Below are 23,377 nucleotides of genomic sequence, written 5' to 3'. Positions count from 1 at the left end.
CTCAAGCCACTATTCGTAATATTTTCTGGTGATCTGTTAGAAATTTAAACAGTTGTGACGTCACGCACATCGAATGCACGTTAGTTGTTACGGACGTACTGCATAATCTTCGACCTAAAGCCTTTGACACTTTTCGGTGTCGGCAAACTGATCTGTGCATTGTGTAAATTACCCATTTTCTATCCAACTAAACATTTATTTTGGTGTTATTCTCTGATTTATGTTTCATTGCTGCAGTATTATTCAGCAGTAGTGGACTAAAGTTCTTTGTCAGCATATCTGATCTTACACGTCAAACCTACAAAACTGAAATCAAACAATGAAAAATCCCGGAATTCTAAAAAATTCCCGGGTTTTTCCCGGATGTCCCGGGCCGTATAACCCTGATCTTGCTCAGTGGTAGACAAATTCTTGAATGTACCCTCGTCCACTCAGTAAATTATATATACTCGTAAAATGAACATTTCATAACAATACATTTGCATTATATTAAGGTGGTGTTGCCAGCGTCAGTATTCTACACCGTTGATGCCGTAAGTAAAATTGAACTGCAGAGAATAGTATTAAGTCATCATTGGCCATTATAGAGGAACTTTCATGAAATATTTGACGACTGTGTAATACTCCATTTTGCGCCACGTCGAAGATCACTGTCAAAGAAAATTTGATAGTATAAGACCGGCATAAGCTCCAACACGGCACCGCAGTTGCCAACTAGAAAATAACTTTGTTGCGAGCATCCGAATCCAACTAACACTTAATATTTATCCGACTGACTTGAAATTGTTTTATAGATTGACAGATACGCAACAACAGTATAAACTGTGATAATAGAGTCGTCACGAAAACCAGATGTTACACAGAGGCTGCACAGTACTGAAAAGTACAGTATAATGTAAGAAGCAAAAAATTACGGCAGTGGTGATAGCCATAGGGAAGGTTGGTAGTAGGTGTAGCACTCATTTGTTTCTCGAAATTACACAACTTCTGCCGAACTAAGGCACAACTGGACAATTGTTGCATGTCACTACGGAATCCCTAAACACATCACACCTCATAGTGTATAGGCTATAGTACCATATTACTGTATTTCTAAATATTTTGAGAACTGGTAACATGAGTGGAAGAAAAAAGAAAAGCATTACTATCGCTGAAAAGCTACAAATTTTGAGAGTTGTGGAGGAAAACAGTAATCGAAAGCGGGGGGATACCGCCAAGGAATTAGGAATTTCTGTGTCTACTTTAAATTCTATAGCAGCAAAGGCAAAGGAAATTGAAGATAGTGCATGTGTGTTCGGAATTTCTACTAGCAGGCGGACAGGCATTCAGGGCGGGAAACATGAAGACGTGGAAGACTGCTTCTTGCAGTGGTTCACGCAACTTAGAGCAGAAGGCATTCCTATTAGTGGCTCAATGTTTTATGAAAGAGCAAATGAATTTGCAATTCGACTCGGTGTGGAAAATTACAGTGCTTCATCTGGTTGGCTGCACAAATTTAAGGTAAGACATGGCATCAGCTGTCAGAATGTATGTGGCGAAAGCAAAAGTGTCGATCCTGAGACAGTGCGAGATTGGAAGGAAACGCGTTTGAAAGGACTGACATCCCAATATGATCCCAAAAACATAATCAAGGCGGATGAGATGGGCTTGTTTTACAATCTAATGCCTGACGGCACAATGGCATTCAAAGGAGAGAACTTCCACAGAAGGAAACAAAGTAAACACGGTGTAACAATGCTGTTATGTGCTAACAGTGATGCGAGTGAGAAGCTCCCCCCACTTACGACAAAAGTTTTCAAAAGCTGGCTTCGAAGTGTCGATGCGAAAATGGGTGCAGCAGGCCGGAAGAATTTATTGTTCATAGACAGGTGTGCAGTGCATCCTCCCCTTACTTCCTATTTGAGAAATGTGACTGTGCAGTTCTTTCCAGCGAATTGCACAAGTGAGCACTTGACCTAGGAGTAATACATAATTTCAAGTTGCATTATTGTGAAATGCTTGTGCAGCATGCCATCAGGTTATGTGCAAACATCGAAAAGAAGGAAGAAATGAAAAGAACACTTCGAGAAATCATTAATGAATTTGTTTCTTCTGATAGGCAATGCACTACAATGCAGCTTCATGTCACAGAGTTTAAGACGATACTATTCAGAACTGTTTCCGAAAAGCCCGATTTGGAAATGAAGTCCCTGATCATGGTGGAAATGAGGGGCATATTGACGATATTTCACCTAATAATGAAGAACGGAATTGACATGAAGAGCACGCATCATTTGAGGATTACATGAATGTTGATGGAAGCCTCATCACTACAGAACCCATGACTACCGCTGAGAGGGTTAATGTGCATTCTGAGGAAGAAACTTACGATGAGGATGATACAGAACAGCCTCAGCATTCCTCTGTGACATTTAATGATGCAGTAAATGCATTACAAATAATTGAACAATCTGTGACGCGCCACAATGTTTCTGACGAAATGATGACAGAGTTATCTAGTTTTGAGGGTACAGTGTACGCTATTGCCACGTCAAAGGAAAAACAAGCAAAAATTACAGACTTTTTTACCAAATGAAGTTTCATTCTGTGCAGAGGTTTACATTTTTCTTTATATCTTTGTTAAGTATTGTACCTAGTAAGCCTGTATAATGTTTTGGAGAATGTACATTTTTATTTACTTGATTTTTCATTTGTGTTTACCAATTAATTTGATAGTATGGTGATATATTTCATATATACGCTTTTCACACTTACACAGTTTTCCCTGTAGTCCGTTGAAAAACATATAAACGAAGTTTTACTGTATATCTTAAGGAGCAGTTTATGACAGCATTTTAATTTTTTTAAATTCAGTTAATAATTTTATGAAATACAGAAAATCAAAAGTTCTGTTGCCCCTGGAAGCCAATGGATAGGCAACCTGAAACTGCGATGGGTGACCATAACCATTTAGTTTTACAGCTAACCAATAGAAGCAAATGACATGATTATTCGATAGGCCATATGGGCAATCCTGATCAGACACCTGTTTCCTTCGGTAAAGCATCAAATGTTACTGTTAACATGAAGGGCGTTAAAAATGTTGCTTCAAGTTCCGGCAATGAAATGGCTAGAATAACAGTAATGTAAGGTGCACTAGCAGGTGGAACGAAGCAACACCCATATGCAATTCATTGCAAAGAAATGATGACAAAAGGAAAACTGCCTGCAAGACTTATTTTTTTATGCCAAGAACAGGGATGGATGACAAATGACATGATGCTAGAATGGCCGTAGGCTGCTTCGAATAGAATACAGGGTGTTTGCTTCACTGAAGAAAATTGTTGCTGCTCACCTAGGACGTTAAGGATGTGATACCAAAGCACAACACAGGCCTTTAAGGATTCCTGGTGGCATGACCTAACTTCAAGTAACTAACATTGTTGTAAAAAGACTTTTTAAGGCTCATCTGTGAGAGATTTACAGCAAGCAGCTTCTTCAAGGAGATCATGCCCTCACTACAGAGAGGAGTTAAAGAAACCTTCAATACCCATGCTGGACCAGTGGAACATTGCTGCATTGGGCAGAATCTCAAGTGAACATATTATGAAAGGATTCAGAATGTGCTGCGTACCCAATGCTATGGATAGCTCAGAAGATGACATACAGTGGGAGCTGTGTCAAAAGGAAGAAATGTAGATAATGGTACCAATGATGATGACGATGATGATGAAATTATTATTATTATTAAACAATGGAAAATCCAGGATGGAATGGACAATATTATGAAAAGGATAGCTGGTACCTACCAAATAGTGGAGATGTTGAGTAGCAGAAAGGCACAAAAAATGACTGTAAGGAAGTGAGCTTTCGACCAACAAGGCCTTCGTCATAAATAGACAACAGACAAAAACACACACACACACACACACACACACACACACACACACACACACACACACACACACACCGTCTCTGGCCGCTGAGGCCAGACTGCAAGCAGCAATATATGACGGGAGAAGCAACCAGGTGGTGAGGTAAGGAGGAGGCTGGGAAAGGGAGGGGGAGTGATAGTAGGGTAGGTGTAAGGGACAGTAAAATGCTGCTTGTGGGAGGGGGGGGGGGGGGGGGTGTTAGCGGAAAAGGAGACTAGTAGAAAGGCGGTGGGTGCATTGGTGGAATAGAGGGCTGTGTAGTGTTGAAATGGGAACGAGGAAGCAACTGGATGAGCAAGGACAATGACTACGAAGGATGGGGCCAGGAGGATTACAGGAATGTAGCATATAGTCCAGGAGAGCACCCACCTGAGCAATTCAGATAAGCTGATGATGGTGAGAAGGATCCGGATGGCAGAGGCTGTGAAGCAATATTGAAATTAAGAACCTGTGTTGGGTGGAGCGCTCAGCAACCGGGTGGGCCAGCTGTTTCTCAATCACAATATGTCGGCGGCCATTCATTTGAACAGACAGCTTGTTAGTTATCGGCCGATGTAGAACTACAGCGCCACGGTTGCAGCTTAGCTTGTAGATCACATGATTGGTTTCACAAGTATCCCTGGCTTTGATGGGATAGATGATGCTTGTGACCAGACTGGAGCAGGTGGTGGTGGAAGGATGTATGGAACAGGTCTTGCATCTAGGTCAATTACATGGATATGAGCCGTGAGGCAAGGGGGCTGGGAGCAGGAGTTGTGTAGAGATGGACGAGGATACTGTTTAGGTTCGGTGGGTGGTAGAATACTGCTGTGTGAGGGGTGGGAAGGATAGTGGGTAGGACATCACTCATTTCAGGGCATGACAAGAAGTGACAGTTGGGTTGGGGTTGGGTTGTTTGGGGGGAAGAGACCAAACAGCGAGGTCCTCGGTCTCATCGGATTAGGGAAGGATGGGAAAGGAAGTCGACCGTGCCCTTTCAAAGGAACCATCCCGGCATTTGCCTGGAGCGATTTAGGGAAATCACGGAAAACCTAAATCAGGATGGCCGGACACAGGATTGAACCGTCGTCCTCCCGAATGCGAGTCCAGTGTGCTAACCACTGCGCCACCTCGCTCGGTGACAAAAGGTAGTTGAAACCCTGGAGGAGAATGTAATTCAGTTGCTCCAGTCCTGGATGGTATTGAGTTACAAGGGGAATGCTCCTCTGCAGTTGAACAGTGGGACTGTGGGAGGTATTGGGTGACTGGTGAGAGAAGGCACGGGGGATCTGTTTTCATACAAGGTTGGGAGGATAATCTCGGTCTGTGAAGGTCTTGGTATTTTTCAAGAGGGACTGCTCATCTCTACAGATGCAACAGCCTCGGGTAGCTAGGCTGTATGGAAGGGACATTTTGGTAGGTTTGGAGTCCGTCAGGCATTGGGCAATAGCAGTTAAGGCCATAGGCATTAGGGATGTTAGTGTAAAGGGAGGTTGCATCAATAACAATGAGAAGGGCCCATGTGGTAAAGGAACAGAAACGTGAAGAGTTGGTGGAGGAAATGGCTCATATACTTTATATATGAGGGTAGATTGTGGGTAATAGGCTGAAGGTGTTGGTCTACAAGAGAAGAGATTCTCTCAGAGGGGGCACAGTAACTGGCCACAATGAGGCCTGAGTGGTTGGGTGTATGTACTTTGGGAAGCATGTAGAAGGAGAGTGCAAGAGAGGTAGGGCTAAGGAGAGAGACAGACTAGGGGAGAGGTTCTGGGGTGGGCCTAAGGATTTGAGGAGAGACTGGGGAGCCGGCCAGAGTGGCTGAGCGGTTCTAGGCACTACAGTCAGGAACCGCGTGACCGCTGCCGTCGCAGGTTCGAATCCTGCCTTGGCCACGGATGTGTGTGATGTCCTTAGGTTAGTTAGGTTTAAGTAGTGCTATGTTCTAGGGACTGATGACCTCATAAGTTAAGTCCCATAGTGCTCACAGCCATTTGAACCATTTTTTAGAGACTGGGGATCCTGCTGGACTTCTGGCATGGGGTCGCTGCGCCAGGGTTTGTAGGTGGATGAATCTGACAGAGTCCTTCTGCGAGGTAATACCTGCAGTTCAAAACAATGGTGGTGGAGCCTTTGTCAGCCAGTAGGATTATAAGGTTGGGATCAATGTTTTGGTGGTGGATTGGGGTTCTTTCTCTGGATGTAAGGTTGACTTGCACGTTGAGGGAATTGGGGAAAGATGGTAAGGCAAGGTTCATGGCTAACGATTTCTGGAAGTTGTTGCTTGGCTCATAGAAACTCCCCAAACGGCCTTACCATCAAATTACCCATTCCCGGCTGCATCCCATTCTTCCACAATGCTCTCCATCTGTTCAGATTCCGCCAGTCCTTAACCCTCACCAACGTAGTGCTCCAAAATCATATCAATCAGGCCTGACATTCCTTGCAATACCTCCTCTCCATCCATAAAATTCTCTTGTTATACAATCCCAAATACCTGGATGCCACATCACACACTGAAACACTTGCCCTCCAGGAACTACAGCAACATGCACGATGCCACCTCAAAAAACTCTCCAGCCTGTTCACTTCCAACTCCCACCTCGAACTACCACTATCCACAACCTCTACAACAATCTCCTAACCTACCCCACATCCCTTCATAGCTGACAAACCCTGTCTTGCAAACCAATTACATTTATCCCACCTTCAAAACCTCCTTACCACCACTATACAGAATCCAGAACCCTAAACAAACCGGAAAGACAGTTGTGAACCTTTCCTCCAAAAGCCTTAGCCATGCAGAACTATCAGTCCCCTCCAAAGGCCTCACTTTTGCCCCACTCCCAAATTCAATCGTACAGGATTAGTCAAAGACCTTCTCTCTTTCCTCCAGTCCCTACAGTAGAAATTCATTTTCACCACCAATCATACCAATCTGACTCAACCAAAAACCAATGTTGAACCCTGCTTAACACAGTTCACTCCTCCACTCAACATGATCCACCACCACTGCCACCAAATCACCCCCTGTCAACTTTCCAGAATTTCTTAACCTTGAACCTTGCCTCGTCACCGTTCCCCAATCCCCTCAACATGCAAACTAACCTTACATCCACAGAAAGTACCCCAATACACCACCTAAAAACTGATCCTGACATAATCCTGCCTGCTTACAAACTCCACCACTGCTGTTTTGAATCACAAGAATTACCTGACGGAAGGACTCCACCAGCTGTCAGATTCATCCACCTACAAACCATGCTACAGTGACCCCATTCCAGAAATCCAGCAGGATCTCCAGTCTCTCCTCAAATCCTTAGGCCCATCCCAGAACCTCTCCCCAGAGTCCATCTCTCTCCTCACCCTTACCACTCCCTACACTCCCACCTTTTACATGCTTCGTAAAGTCCATAAACCCATCCACCCAGGACACCCCATTATTGCCAGTTCCTGTGCTCCACTGAAAGAATCTTGTAGACCAACACCTTCAGGCTATTACCTTCAACCTGCCCTCCTGTATAAAATATACTCCTTTACCACATGATGCCCTGCTTGTCACTATTGATGCAATCCCCCTTAACACTAACATCCCTAATGCTCATGGCCTTACCGCTATTGAGCACTATCTTTCCCAACACCCAACAGATTTCAAACCTATGACCTCCTCAACCTATGACCTCCCTTCCTAGTTACCATGACCAATTATATCCTCATCCACAATTACATCTCCTTTGAAGACATTACCTACAAACAAATCCAAGATATGGCTATGGGCATCTGCATGGCACCATCCTATACCAACCTATTCATGGGCCTCTGTTCATATCAAACCTACCAATCACCAGCAATACCTCCACTTTGACAGTTGCCACCCACTCCACACCAACAAGTTCCTTCTATACTGCCTAGCAACCTGTGGCCATTTCATCTGTGGTGATAAGCGATCCCTCTCAAATATACCCAGAGTTTTACAAGGACCTTCACAGACTGTAATTACCCTCTCAACCTTGCACAAAAACAGATCTCCCATGCCTTATCTCTCCAGTCATCCACCACCTCTCAAAGTCCTACTGTATGGTCACAGAGGAGCTCTCTTGTCATGATTCAGTACCAACCAGGACTGGATTAGCTGAATCACATTCTCCTCCAGGGTTTCAACTACCTCTCATCATGCCCTGAAATGGGGAATGTCCTACTCATCATCCTTCCCACCTATTCCACAGTGGTATTCCACTGTCCATCGTACCTACACAAAATCCTCGCCCACCCCACACAACCCCTTCTCTCAGCCCTTGCTCGTACCTCATACCCATGTAATAGACGTTGATGTAAGACTTGTCCCATGCATCCTCCCGTCACCACCACCTACTCCAGTCCAGTTGCAAGCATCAACTATCCCATCAAAGACAGTACTACCTGTAAAATCAATCATGTGATATACAAGCTAAGTTTCAACCACTGTGCTGATGGGCATGACAACCAACAAGCTGTCTGTGCCTATGAATGGCCACTGACATTGTGGCCAAGAAACAGCTGGACCACCCCATTGTTGAGTAAACTGCCCAAAATGACGTTCTTAATTTCAATACTGCTTCACAGCCTTTGCCATCTGGATCCTTCCCACTGACACCAGCTTTTCTGAACTGCACAGGTGGGTTCTCTCTCTGCAATATGCCCTATGCTCCCATAACCCTCCTAGCCTCAACATTTGTTACACATTGTCCTTAGCCATCTAGCCTCTTCCTTGTTTCCATTTCAGCACTACACAGCCCTGTATTCCACCAACACATCCACAGTCTCTTTATTTCTCTCCTTTTCCACTATCCCCCCCCCCCTCCATCCAACCACCCTATTGCACCTAGTTGCCCTACCCTCTCTCCACCTCGTCCCTGCACACTTCCACAAGAAGCACTTTACCGTCCCCCATGCGGCTGGTCCCAGCGGAGGTTCGAGTCCTCCCTCAGGCATGGGTGTGTGTGTTTGTCCTTAGGATAATTTAGGTTAAGTAGTGTGTAAGCTTAGGGACTGATGACCTTAGCAGTTTAGTCGCATAAGATTTCACACACATTTGAACATTTTTTTGAATCGTCCCCCAAGCCCACCCTGCTACCCCTCCCCCTCCCCGCCCCAGCCTCCGCCTTATCCCACCACATATTTGCTTCTCCCATCATGTGCCACATCTCACAGTCTGACCTCAGCATACAGAGACTGTGGTCATGTTGTAATGTCCCTGCAGAAAATACCGTCTACCATGCACCAATTAATCATTTTCAATCAAACCATCCACATTCATTCACTTTGGAAAAGTTATCTGATCTGATTTTCTCGTAATATATGCGGTGACAGCTCGACGATGCCAAAGTATTTTCTAGTGCGTTTATTCTTTGAAATAACAGAGATGCATATATGCATTCTCCATGGTTGTTAGAGTGGTAACGAGGACAGCTTCTGGAGTATCTGTTGAGGGATTGACGTGTTTCTGAGAGATACATATTCGCCTTTTCTTCTCGCTAAAGTGAGCCAATTAACATTTGTGCCGCTAGCGGTTTGTTTGAGGAGAAAGAGATTGTAAAAGGAAAATAATTAAGGCATGGAATCACCGGAGATCTGGATATGTAATGGAGATGGATTTAATACACAATTTCCTCCATAAATAAGGTTTGTGACTTTTTTGTTCTGGAGTGAATGAACGAATGAGTTTTTTCTGAATCATTTGATGATCACGTTGGCCCTGTAATTAGTGGGAAAGTTTCAGCTGTGTCGAAAAGAGCCTGCAATCACTGAGTCTGTGTTAAATCGTCCAAAAAGGCTTCGTACACATCTGGAATTCGCAATCTTTCGTAAAAGGAACAAATTGTCCAAACGATTGATTCTCCCAACTGACTGCAGTGTTTAACAGTAATAATAAATGTAAAGATCTCTTACAGCAAACCAGCCGCTGATTACCAAGACGAAGGACTCCACCAACGATCCTATTTGGCTGATTTCATGTAATGAAATATTATATTAAAAACTGTACATAGATAAAGGAGAGAAAGAGAGAGAGAGCGAATTGAAATAGAGATAATACTAATAATCCTCCATTAGTCTAATTTTTCGCCTGTCTTATCATGGATCAGCCAAGAATGGGGAGGGCCTTACTTCACTGTATAGATTTATGTGTGAAGGTGAAGGGATCTTAAAGGCAACAGATACACTTCTATACAGACAAGACACTACACAGAGATAGTGGCTAGCTGCATTCATCATCTATTCTTAGATAAAGAGACGGCAACTTATTATCCGAACATTTAAAAATGTTAAAATGTGTGTGAGTTGCATTTGTGTGAGTTGCATTTGTGTGTGTGTTTTTTCTATTTCTGACAAAGGTCTTGTTGACTGAAAGCTCACTTTCTGACAGTCATTTTGCTGTGCCTATTTGTGACTCAGCATCTCCCCTATATGGTGAGTAGCAACTATCCTATTCATAATAATAATTACAATAACAATAACACTAAAAATAGTAATACTACAGATTACCGGGTTAGATAGTAAGCACAAAAAAGAAAGTGAAGATTAAAATTAATGTAAACTTTTTTTTTAATTTTATTTCTTCTTGTACTATTAATATGTAAACAATCAATAAATGACATAAGTTTTTAATAGGTATAATGTCATCTTTTTTGAAGATATTTTATATCTATAAAACAGGTTCTAATTTTGTATAGTCAGAATACGTTACAAATGTGAACTCCAATGGGCCTTTTGAGAAAAGGGGTGGTCTTACATTCAGGTTCACATTCTAGTCAGGTAAATACAGCACTCGGGCAATGGAAGTCTTCTGTAGTGATAGTGATGACAATCATGTCTGACACACAGTACATTTTAAGAGTTTAGTGATCTGTGAGTGGTAACGTGTTTGCCTACAACGCAGCAGGCCCGGGTTCGATTCCCGGCCAGGTTGGAGATATTCTCCTCTCAAGGACTGGGCATTGTGTTGTTCTCATCCTCATCTCATCATCACCAACGCACAAGTCACCCAATGTGGCATCACCTGAAATAAGACTTGCAACCCGGTGGCCGAACTCCCCTGGATGGGGCCCCCCAGCCAACAATGCCACACAATCATTTCATTTCATTTCCACTACACAACACAGCATGCTTTTCATAGTGCCTCATGAGACTCCTGGTCATATTGTTATTTTTAAAAGTTTGACTTTTATTCTGGATAGCATACAAAGAAAGTTATATTTGGTTTCCTAAGCAAAACATGAAGAGAGATACATGTAACATTTCTGAAAAATATGAATGCAATGGAGCAAATAAACTGACAAGAGACATATGAAGTTGAAAATATCTGCAGGAAAGGGAGAAAAGGCCACATGACAGGACACAGACATGCTGCCTGCATAATTTTCCAAGATTACGCAAAACAGAAAGTAAATATAACTTTTTGAAAAAAGATGTAACTCAAATTACTACTAACTTCTAAATTGTACGATGAGACATTGTCTGTTCACATTTACAAGTGTACTACAAAATATACATAACTAGTGAGCAAATACATGATTAAATTAAGGTTATCTAACATTAAATAATAGTAATAACAGTAATCATTACCCTTTCATTTGTCATTTCCTCATTTTTTTTCACTGAACTCTTGTTCTTCCATGAAATAATTGGATCATACACAAAAGGCCTCAAAACACACATTAGAGTGTCACTTTTTGTGCGCAGTAAGCGCAGTGTGATCTCACAGGCACGTCGAAATGGTCCTTCCACTCCTAACGGACCCATAGCTGAAACCATGTTGTGTGTCAAACGAAATGGTACTACCTCTGGACAGTCGAAATTCTCACCCTGGAAGCAGAGCAATCCGACAGTTAGTTTTAAAGGTGACTGTCAACAGTGGAGAAATTTGTAGCTGCAAAAATGCACATATAAATACAAACACAACATTTCAGATCATTCATGAATAGGAACACTTCCACAGTGGCCAGAGGCAGTGGTCATGTATGTAAGTTGTGCTTGTGTGAATGTGTGTGTTTTCTCTCTCCTACTTTAAAGAAGGCCTTTTGGCTGAATGCTAAAATGTATAGCTGTTGTTTTGTTGTGCCTGCCTGTAACTCAACATCTCCTCTGTATGGTGAGTAGCAATCTATCCTTTTTGTAATATTGTCCTTACCAATAACTGTGAATGATACAGTTACATAAGGCACCGCAGTGGACATCAAAGTCATCTTGAGCTATCAAGAGCAGAGACACTGCTAATATTAATTATTAGCTCTAGAGAAGACACGAGTCTTTTGGAAAGATCACATGGAAAATAAAACTTATGTCTGAGTGAGGAGTAAGTTAGACTTAATGGGGCACCATCAGTGGAATAAAGATCCCAGAGTATTGTCTGTCCTGTACTACTACAAACATGCAAACAATTGATCATTACTGCAGTGGTCTTCAGTCCACAGACTGGTTTGATGCAGCTCTCCATACTACTCCATCCTGTGCAAGCTTCTTAATCTCAGAATAGTTACTGCAACCTGCAGCCATTTGAACCTATTTACTTTATTCATCTCTTGGCCGCCCTCTAAAATTTTTACTCTCCACACTTCCCTCCATTACTAAATTGATGAACCCTTGATGTCTCAGAATGTGTCCTATCGATCGATCCCTTCTTTTAGTAAAATTTCTTTTCTCCCCAATTCTACCCAGTACCTTCTCATGATCTACCCATCTAATCTTCAGCATTTTTCTGTAGCACAACATTTCAATAGTTTCTGTTCTCTTTTTGACTGAACTGTTTATCATCCACGTTTCACTTCCATGGCAGGCTGCACTCCAGAAATATACCTTCAGCAAATATTTCCTAACTCTTAAACTTATATTTGACATTAAAAAATATCTCTTCTTGCCACTGGCACTCTACATTTTATATCCTCTATTCTGGCCATGATCAGTTATTTATTGCCCAAACTGCGAAATTCATCTACTACTTTTAGTGTCTCATCTCACAATCTAATTCTCTCAACATCACCTGATTTAGTTTGACTACGTTCCATTACCCTTGTTTCACTTTTGTTCATGTTCATCTTACATCCTCCTTTCCAGACACTGTCCATTCCATTCAGTTGCTCACCCAAGTTCTTTGCTGTCTTTCATCATTACCTTGTTTAAATACTATCCTGATCTTACTATGAAGAAGTTTGGAGAAACAACCACTTCAATGGTTTAGACTAACTAATTCGTGATTCATGCCACGGCTCCCTTAATTATCAGTCTCCACTACAGTACTATTATACTATTATCTAACTAGACTTCAACTCTGTTGCTGTGTTGAGAATGACATAGGGGTCATTCCATAGTAACACATGTTACTAAGTGATGTTTATATTATAAGTTTTGGACAATTAATAGAGGGAAATGTTTCTATTAAATATTTTTTATACCTCAAAACATACTTTGTACAGAATGCTCTATAAAACTGTATCACAATAATTGTTACATTACTATATTTATAAAACCACATCTTATAATTATTCTTGATAACTCATGTTACATTTCCAAGAAATGGCTTTTGCAAATGATAAAGACAATACAAAAGTCTGCTCTGTTTTATGTGAACATTTCTTGTAAGTTTCAGACACAATACCAGAAGATCATATAAGTATTTTCACAAAGTTCCAAACATTTAATCCTTAATAAAATAAATATTAAAATGTAATGAACACATAACTCACGTTACAACATACGGTAACTCATGTTACATCGTCACAGATCACAGTCAAACTGAAAAAAACCACGAGAATTTAGAACACTTGGAGGGTTAACTTTTCTGACAATCTTGTCTTTAGTGTAGTATATCTCATCTTTAATTTCAGGCCACTTCTAAAACTTCCCATCTTTCATCATAACATCAGCTTTAAACTCACCATTTTCAATTTTAGTAACATTACCAGGAAAATATGAATTGTCATATTTTGCCACCACCCAGTCATATACTTGTATATTTAGTGATTTTTCTGTTCTGTTAGTGTTTTCCTCTGCAGCTGATAAAGTGGTGTGTCCTACAACTTCATTATTATAGAGTTCCAAATAATGAATTTTAGAAATGTTCAAGAAAGGCTTGCAGTTCTTGATTTAGGCCCATAAGAACTGCTGTCACATTACAAGAGGAATTCAACAATGCTTTTACAAAATCTGTTGCATTAGTGTAGTATATCTCATCTTTAATTTCAGGCCACTTCTAAAACTTCCCATCTTTCATCATAACATCAACTTTAAACTCACCATTTTCAATTTTAGTAACATTACCAGGAAAATATGAATTGTCATACTTTGCCACCACCCAGTCATATACTTGTATATTTAGTAATTTTTCTGTTCTGTTAGTGTTTTCCTCTGCAGCTGATAAAGTGGTGTGTCCTACTGCTTTTCAGATGAGACCAAACTTAGTGTTTGACAGCCCCACCAATTCCATGCACTGGCCCCTTCCCATGAGAAGTTGCAAAGTACTTCCATGTAATTCTTTTGGCATGACTCTTACTTCGAAATTTTATAGCCTCTGCAATATATCTGTTTTTAAACTGGGAAGCAGGACCATCTGACCAGATTGTAACTTACCTAATATGTTTTGGTAGTTCTACCAACATAGGAAATGACGGTGTTTTTTGTGTGATCCTGATTATCAGCTACCAACACGTAGGGGTGAGAAGTACCCGAATGCCAAATCATGGCAGTAAAAATACTGATTTGATTCTGATGCCAATGTGCACTTTGAATTTCATCTTGACTCTCACATGTAAAATTTTCAGAAAAATCGATTTGCATCATGGCAGTTAGCATCACGGAAGGCAGTGAATCCTTATCACGCTGATAGGTCTTTGATTGTTCTCTCTTAAAGTAGCAGTGCTCTAAAAATTTAGGTCCCATGGTAAGAATATGATCAATACGATTCTGTAATGTACCTTCTTCCTCTTCTTTCAAAATTCTCTCAACACTCTCCTGCCACACAACCACTTCACACCGTACTCTTGTACACCAGTACATAAATCAAGAAGCTTAGCTGCCAATAAATCTTTACATTTCATGCACTTTCCCAACCAACAATCGGCTGTATGCTCCGCACATACAAAAAATTCTGGCCAGTTACTGGTGTACCTAGGTATTTGAGATACTATGCTATGAAGAGAGTTAATAGCACAGATGAGATTCTCGTGATATCTGCAGAGACACACGTTGTGTTGAAGTTTATTGGCAAGCATGACATGTTTGGGTCTTAATTCTGCGAATTTATTTTTACCAGTCACTTTGCTATTTGCTTCACAAAACATTGCATGGGTTTCTTTCAAAGGAAACATCAAGTGTCGTACTTGCAAATTACTCTTACCTTCTCATCTTATACAGTCATGTCTTTGCATCCAGGGGCCTGTCTGCTAATGTCATCTCTTCCATAGAATTTGCTCACTGCACTTATTAATTCATCACTTATTTTTTGTTTAGAGATTCCTTCTACTTCTAAAGATTCAACAAATGTATGATACAACCTTCTAATAACACATTTTTGTTTTGTGGGTGATGCTGGAAGTACACGTTTCTCTTTCGATATGGCTTTTCCCAATTAAGACCTATTTTTATGTGGTGGAGAGGCAGAACTACTTGGTGTAGCTGAAGATGCTTCCTTTAGCTGCTTCCTGTACTTGGCAACTCTTTCTCTAACATTCCATTTCCTATCTGCAGCAATCCTTTCTCATTCTCTTTTACTCAAAGGTTTTTCTTGTTCCTGCTTCTTTTTCCTCAATTTTTTCATAGTTTCCTTGTGTTTGATTTTATACTCTTCATATCTGCCTTCATCTTTCAATTTCTGCCTTCTTCTTCTTCTTCTCATCTGCACTTAAAGGCATTCTGCAAAAATTGCAAATTGTTGTAAAGTAGAAATAGCTATTCCCTATGGGATTTTATGTGGCATATGGAGATAAATATACATTAAATATGTTGAAATATAGTGTTAGCTGTGTTCTATGTAATTCAGAACCAATATGACTGCTCAAAATTATAATTAATCCTACAAAAATTGTGGTAACTCATGTTACATAAATAAAGGGAACTCACATTACGTGAATTAAATATCCTATACCAGGAGAAGGCTTCCAGGAGGAACTTTATTTGAGACACCAAATTATCAGGTACACTTATGTGAAGGACAGCATGGTATATAAGTTTCTACACTTTAATGTACTTTGTGAAAATCATAAAAAATTGGCATTTGGTAACTCATGTTACACTTTTTGTTTAGGTTATATAAATGTTTTTGTATTTATCATGCGTAAATTGTTTGCTTCTAAAAATATACCAAAAAGAAGAAGAAGTTATGCACTTTAAAGTGATATATAAACCATACAGAATTAATACAAATTCCATGATTTTTTCTTTCCTTGAAATTGATCAAATCTTCTGCATGAACAAAATCAACAATATAGTCTTCAAAACAATGGCTCCCACAAGTAAACAATAGGTTTTGGAGGGAAAAATCAATCTTGCCAACAAAATTCAATGCCCAACCTATATATGTAACGGGGGAAAATATTCCCACAGAAAAATTAATTTTTTGATAATGATTCCTCGTTTACATGGAATGCCCCATAGGAATAAAAGCAAGACATATTTTTTTTCTTTCCTTTAATTTTGAAGTCATATCTGCTACTTTTTCCTTTTTGAAACTGTAGGCAATTTTCTTGCATTTCAGACTATCACTACACTTAAGATACAGAAAAATGCCCAAATAAATTGGTTTACACAAAAAACTATGAATGATAACAAAACTATGATTGTGAAATACTGGTACTTTATTAATAGTAATTATGTAATGTGTGTGTTTGAAGGGCTATTCTGAGTAATTGTTAAATACAGTCTTTAAAATCCAGTTTCCTAAACCAGGCTCCCACTTCCCAGAAGAAAAGATGTAATGCTGCCAATATATGTCCTTCATCCCAAAATAATTCTGGTACTGCAGAAATGAATCCTTAAAGCTATATAAAATCTTTCCATTTCACAAACAACTCTTCATTGAAGTTTTTACTAGCATCACTATCACAGTTCAGTTAATGATTGACACACTAATTTAGCCCTCTACCAGTGGCATACCCATATTTTATTTTAGTGCTGCAATACAGTGTTGTCCACAATGAGTGGAATGCCGGTCTGTAACGGTAGAGCTTGGAAGGATGACAGAAACACTTGAAATTATTTTGTTATAAAGATACACATGTAAAATAATTAATGCTTCTCTTGTAATTCTTTCACTGTTCTTGTGTAAGCTTTAAATTTTATCTTTTAACCTGAAGTTTCCAAACAGCTGAAAATTCTGAGAGTTGAATAATTTGGGTACTTATACATGTATGTTGATTTGTTCATTATTCTAGACATTGGTGTCTGTCTTCTACTTCATTCATCCATCTCAAGTCCTTTATGTACCTTAGAAAACTAATCTTTAATTGTTTTGTGTTACATCGAAAAAACATTGTATAGCAGTCACAGACCTTGTTGAAAAGGCAGTTGAAATCTACATGGACAACTCCACCACTGCTACAGTCCAATAAAACATTTTCTCCATGCCGATCTCCAAGACCTAAAATGTATCCCACCATTGACATTACTGCGCAAGTACGGACATATGTTGTTCTTGCCTGGTACCTGGAACAAAATTGAAACTGAGGTAAAATAACAAAATATATGGAGCACATAAGTATGTAAGTTGTGGCAAATAAGACACATTGAAACATTTTATAAGTTCACCACACACACACACACACACACACACACACACACACACACAGTGCATAAACCACATGTTCACCTCCATAGCAATGACAACCCATTCAGAAATTTCCATTACCACCAAATTTTTATAAGGGGTACTGATACAACATACCAACTGGATGGATCTGGAAAAGTTTGAAGGAACCATTCACTCAAAATTGGTGGATGCATCTTCAGTAACTTGTCAAATATTAATCTCTTCTTTGCCACTTGGTCCACTTTACCTAAACAAAATAATGTAAGTATCATGGGATTTATATTAGTGATCTTTCATTTTTTCATGGCATAGGACACATGCAATTATAAACCATCCTGTTGACTAAACTGACACAAAATCTGAACTATTGTGGACTACATACATGTAAGAAGTTCTTTAAGAATTCGCTGAGGTGGGCTAATTCCCATCCTCTTGTAAAGACCAGAGAGCATGGGCCTCAAACCCACGAGATCTGGCACCCATTCAATGATGCCACATTCTTCGTTTAGTGGTACTACAGCCTAAAAAAAAGAAAATAAAACCATGATAAAATGACTGACTTTGAACCACTCATAAAGCACACAAAATAATGTCTATTAGCATTTTTCAATGCAAAAGTTACTGTATGATAAATATAATGTTGCAAACATCATTCCTTAGTGTTTAACAACTGTAACATACAAGTAGACATATTTTTCCAGCAACATTTAAAGTGCCAACAAAAGGGTTTGTTCTGCTTTGTTTGACACACAAATAACAGCAAAATCAGTAAAAACCAGCTTCAGATCTGTAATGTAGCCAAATGCCAACAATATCAGTGATAGACACTAAATTCAAATACTCTTTACTTTCTCACAATACAGTCGTAACAAGTCAGAGCTAACCTTTTCCAACCATCATCAAGATGACTAGTAAGCACAAAAGAAATTTGTGGGAGAATAGACTATACGTATGTTGTACAAAAAAAAGGCTTATTTACTCTGAATTTTCACTTTTGTATTACTAACATAATTTCTGAACTGTTTCAATGCTCGAGTTGCCTGATCAAAAATAAAACAATGCTTTTATGTGACAGATCAATCAGACCATATGAAAGTGGGCAGAGGATGGAGTAATTTTAATGTATGTATGATTTAATAGAAAGCATGCAAAGTTTCATACATTATTATTTATTTGGATTTGCAATTGCAAAGGCCAGATAAATTTTATATTAATCCATTATCTTGTGGCTGTTGAAATATGAATACAACTTAATTTAAAATACATTCAAGTTATCTTAGTCAATGAAATTGCTTAATGGGATACTAAACAATGAATAATCACTCTCCAGATAGCGGAAGTCTTAAGCAATGTATTGGGGGGGGGGGGGGGGGGGGCTAAAAAAAAAATACAGTGTGTCACCCTATATGGTGAGTAGATAGTCAAGGGACAAGGGGTGAGGGGGAACTCCACCAAGGGTTTCACTTTGGTGCTCTGTGCCAGGACATCATTGGCAATGCTGAGAGTGGTGACAAGAAGATACTTCAATGGAGACTAGTGGTCGAAAACCAAAGAGGAGGACTGGGTGGGCAACCTCTGCTGGCTACTGTGATGTCGAAGAAGGGTACACCACCTCCTTGATATCTCCTCATGGCTAACAGTTCTTCCAAGTGGTGGGATACACCAGGCGAGCATGCAAATTATTCAGCAAGCAGTGCACAGATGGCTGCAGAGCTGCTTGGTGCAAAAGTCACTGGGTCGTGACTGTCTGTGCAAATGTCTTCTGCCTTTTGAAATGGGGGCACCCATTCTACATCTACATCTACATCTACATCTACATTTATACTCCGCAAGCCACCCAACGGTGTGTGGCGGAGGGCACTTTACATGCCACTGTCATTACCTCCCTTTTCTGTTCCAGTCGTGTATGGTTCGCGGGAAGAACGACTGTCTGAAAGCCTCCGTGTGCGCTCGAATCTCTCTAATTTTACATTCGTGATCTCCTTGGGAGGTATAAGTAGGGGGAAGCAATATATTCAATACCTCATCCAGAAACGCACCCTCTCGAAACCTGGCGAGCAAGCTACACCGCGATGCAGAGCGCCTCTCTTGCAGAGTCTGCCACTTGAGTTTGCTAAACATCTCCGTAACGCTATCACACTTACCAAATAACCCTGTTACGAAACGTGCCGCTCTTCTTTGGATCTTCTCTATCTCCTCCGTCAACCCGATCTGGTACGGATCCCACACTGATGAGCAATACTCAAGTACAGGTCAAACAAGTGTTTTGTAAGCCACCTCCTTTGTTGATGGACTACATTTTCTAAGGACTCTCGCAATGAATCTCAACCTGGTACCCGCCTTACCAACAATTAATTTTATGTGATCATTCCACTTCAAATCGTTCTGCACGCATACTCCCAGATATTTTACAGAAGTAACTGCTAACAGTGTTTGTTCCGCTATCATATAATCATACAATAAAGGACCCTTCTTTCTATGTATTCGCAATACATTACATTTATCTATGTTAAGGGTCAGTTGTCACTCCTTGCACCAAGTGCCTATCCGCTGCAGATCTTCCTGCATTTCGTTACAATTTTCTAATGCTGCAACTTCTCTGTACACTACAGCATCATCCGCGAAAAGCCACATGGAACTTCCGACACTATCTACTAGGTCATTTATATATATTGTGAAAAGCAATGGTCCCATAACACTCCCCTGTGGCACGCCAGAGGTTACCTTAACGTCTGTAGACGTCTCTCCATTGATAACAACATGCTGTGTTCTGTTTGCTAAAAACTCTTCAATTCAGCCACACAGCTGGTCTGATATTCCGTAGGCTCTTACTTTGTTTATCAGGCGACAGAGTGGACTGTATCGAATGCCTTCCGGCTTGATGTGGTCAGAGCTAGTTAGCATGGCGTAACAGGTGCTGCTGATCTACTGCAACTATATACAGCTGTTGCCACTTACGTACCACCACAATGCATTGCTTCCATCCAGGTGACTGCTCAATGTATTTGCCTAGAAGGCGGAAGCTTGCTGATACCGTGGCATGGCCCACAGACCATGAAACTCTGTGTGCAATAGGTCAAAGAGACCATAAGGCTGGCGACAGTGCAGCACCTCAGCCAGGCTATGCTTGTTAATTGGAGTTGTCCACTAAGAAACCAAAAAGCTGGACAGACATTGTTTCTAGGTACCATCAAGACTGTTTTCTTGAGTCACACTTTGAATGTCCTGGCCAACTGCTCAAACTCTGCAATTGATGCTGACTGGAATGGCGTGGTGGTCTGGTGCTGAATACCATTTTGGTGGTAGAATGCTCCAAACTCTTCCAACACAAACAGGCAAGCATTGTCAGAGACCAGGCTGCACAAAGCAATCTCAATAGTGAAAATGACAGTTAATTGCTGTATAGTAGCATGCAGTGTCTTGGAAGACAACCTAGCAACTTATGGTAAGTTAACAAGGCATCTACCAGTAACAGCTTCATAGCCCCCAAAGAAATGACTTGTCAAATCCATGTGCACCTTGTCCCATGGGTGCTCCAGTACTGGCCACGGAGAGAAATTTTGCACTGGGGCTGCCTTTTAGTGGGTGCACGCTGAACTGGCTCACACTGTGTGATTCACAGCAGAATCAATCCCTGGCCAATAGACATGTCGCCAGGACAGCGCTCTGATTTGAGGCACCCTCAATGAGGTGCAATTAACATCTGCTAAAATGTGATGCCACAATGACGGTGGAGTACCACCATGGCAATTCTCATCTTTCACAGCAAGCAGTTGGGCACAGTCAACATCATTAAACTTATCACACATTCTGAAATATATCCAAAGTGCTGAGTCTGACCTAGTGGGAATACATTTCAGCCATCCCTACTCGGCCATTGTAATTACTCTGCAAGGAATGTAGCCTCACTTAAAGCTGCCTCGACTTCGTACGCCATCAAAGGATATTCACATTTAGGGTATTTTGAAGTTCCAGTCCAGCACAAAACAGATTGCCTTCTGCTTGCTGAAGTCGACATGGCACCCACCTTTAACCGTGACAAAGTGCCCACATTCTAGTGCTGGGAGGTAGCTTCAAAGTGCATATCATTAGAATAATTACTCACAAAGAAGGCGCAACTGTGTGAACACTATGCAGTTCTCTCTAGGAGCTTGGACTGGGGGCCAAACAAGGGGGATGAGTGGCTTATGGTCTGTAGGGAGGCGGAGCTTAGTGCCAAACAAGAACACATGAAACTTTTTGACGCTTGATATGATTGCAACTGCCTCGTCCTCATCTGGAAATAATTTCTCTGTGTTGATGACAAGGTTTTCAAGGTGATAGCAACAGGTTGCTCCATGTCATCATGATTCCTGTAAGAGAGAACAGTATCGATGTCATACTGGGATGTATCAGTGGCTAGAGTCAAAGGCTTCCTGGAGGTCAACATGGCCAAACACAGCCAGAGCAGAAGTGTGCTTCAATTTCTGGAATGCCAACTGACATGCCTCTGACCGCTCAAATGTCACTTCTTTTTTATGAAGCTGATTCAGTGGATTACTAAGATGAGCAGCCAGTGGAACAAATTTCACATAGTTGTTTGTATTCCCTAAAAACAATTGCAACTTCTTAATATTCTCAGGAATAGGCAATTTGTCGAATGCTGCAACTTGCTCTGTCATTGGAACAATACCATCCTTACTTAAAACATGCCCTAAATACTGAACTCTAGGAGGAAAAAACCTATGTTTCTCATGGTTTCATAGCAGGCTGTTGTCTAACAGTCACTGAAAAACTGCCTGCAAGTTTTCCAAATGCCGGTCTCTCAAGAAACCAGTAGGCCAAATGTCGTCCAAATAACTGACACAGCATGGAAAGTCTGTTTTAAGTTGCTCAAGAAAATACTGGAATATTCCTGGAGCTGAAGCCATCTTAAATGGCAAAGGTTAAAGTGAGGAGTACTTAATCAATATTAAAATCATCTGAGTCTCAGCATCCAATACCAAGGTCAGGTATGCATCCCTGAGATTAATTTCAGACAGTCTTGACTGCCTGCCAACTTAGCCAATATCTCCTCATGACATGGAATGGGACAAACACCTATTTCCTTTTGCGTGTTGGCTGTGTGCTTAAAATTGTGCTAAGTCTAACATTGGGTTTCTGGATCATGACCCTGGGGGTGGCCCACTGGCTAGATGATATCTGTGACACCACCCTGAGATTCTGCCCTCTGTTCGAATTCCCAGGGTGTATACGTGGATGAGGAAAAAAAAATTCCCGGATTTTTCCCGGAATTCCTGGATAAAAGTACATTTCCTCCCGGGTGAAAATACACTTTTTCCTCGGAACTGTAAAACTTATCAGTATTTTGAATGGTTATGGTTTAATACATGGGCGTAGAATTTCCTGGCACTTTAGAAAATGAAAGTCAGGGTACCAAACACGTTTTGGGAAGACGTATGACATGCAGCAACATGTACACTTCATATTTCCATATTATGAAAGTATAAATTCGAATTCCACCAAACACCGCATGTTACTTTCCGTAACATTGAAATAGTGATTGCGATGCACTTTTGTAAGCCAGTCATAGCTCACTTCACGTGATCTCGTCAGCCGATGACAGCGGATATTCAGAACATAGGACACGTGATGTAGTCGGCCAAAAGCAACATCATTGTTAGGTAACGTGAACACTCAAATAGTTAATGATTTAAATTAATATACGTAGTGT

At 40.7% G+C, this 23,377-nt stretch overlaps 1 protein-coding gene across 1 annotated transcript in view; it reads right to left on the bottom strand.

Moving 5' to 3' along the window:
• LOC126162547 (serine/threonine-protein kinase ATR) overlaps positions 1-23,377 on the bottom strand; it is a 368,495-nt gene that overhangs the window by 5,287 nt on the left and 339,831 nt on the right. Inside the window, exons 39-42 of the mRNA XM_049919128.1 lie at positions 18,047-18,185; positions 17,800-17,911; positions 17,408-17,561; positions 11,493-11,732 (exon numbers count right to left, since the gene is read on the bottom strand). Of these exons, the coding sequence (XP_049775085.1) occupies positions 11,493-11,732; positions 17,408-17,561; positions 17,800-17,911; positions 18,047-18,185 (645 nt within the window). The remainder of the gene's footprint in view (positions 1-11,492; positions 11,733-17,407; positions 17,562-17,799; positions 17,912-18,046; positions 18,186-23,377) is intronic.

Source organism: Schistocerca cancellata, chromosome 2 (genome assembly GCF_023864275.1).
Source record: "Schistocerca cancellata isolate TAMUIC-IGC-003103 chromosome 2, iqSchCanc2.1, whole genome shotgun sequence".
NCBI lineage: Eukaryota > Metazoa > Arthropoda > Insecta > Orthoptera > Acrididae > Schistocerca > Schistocerca cancellata.
This window is presented reverse-complemented; position numbering and strand designations above follow the sequence as displayed.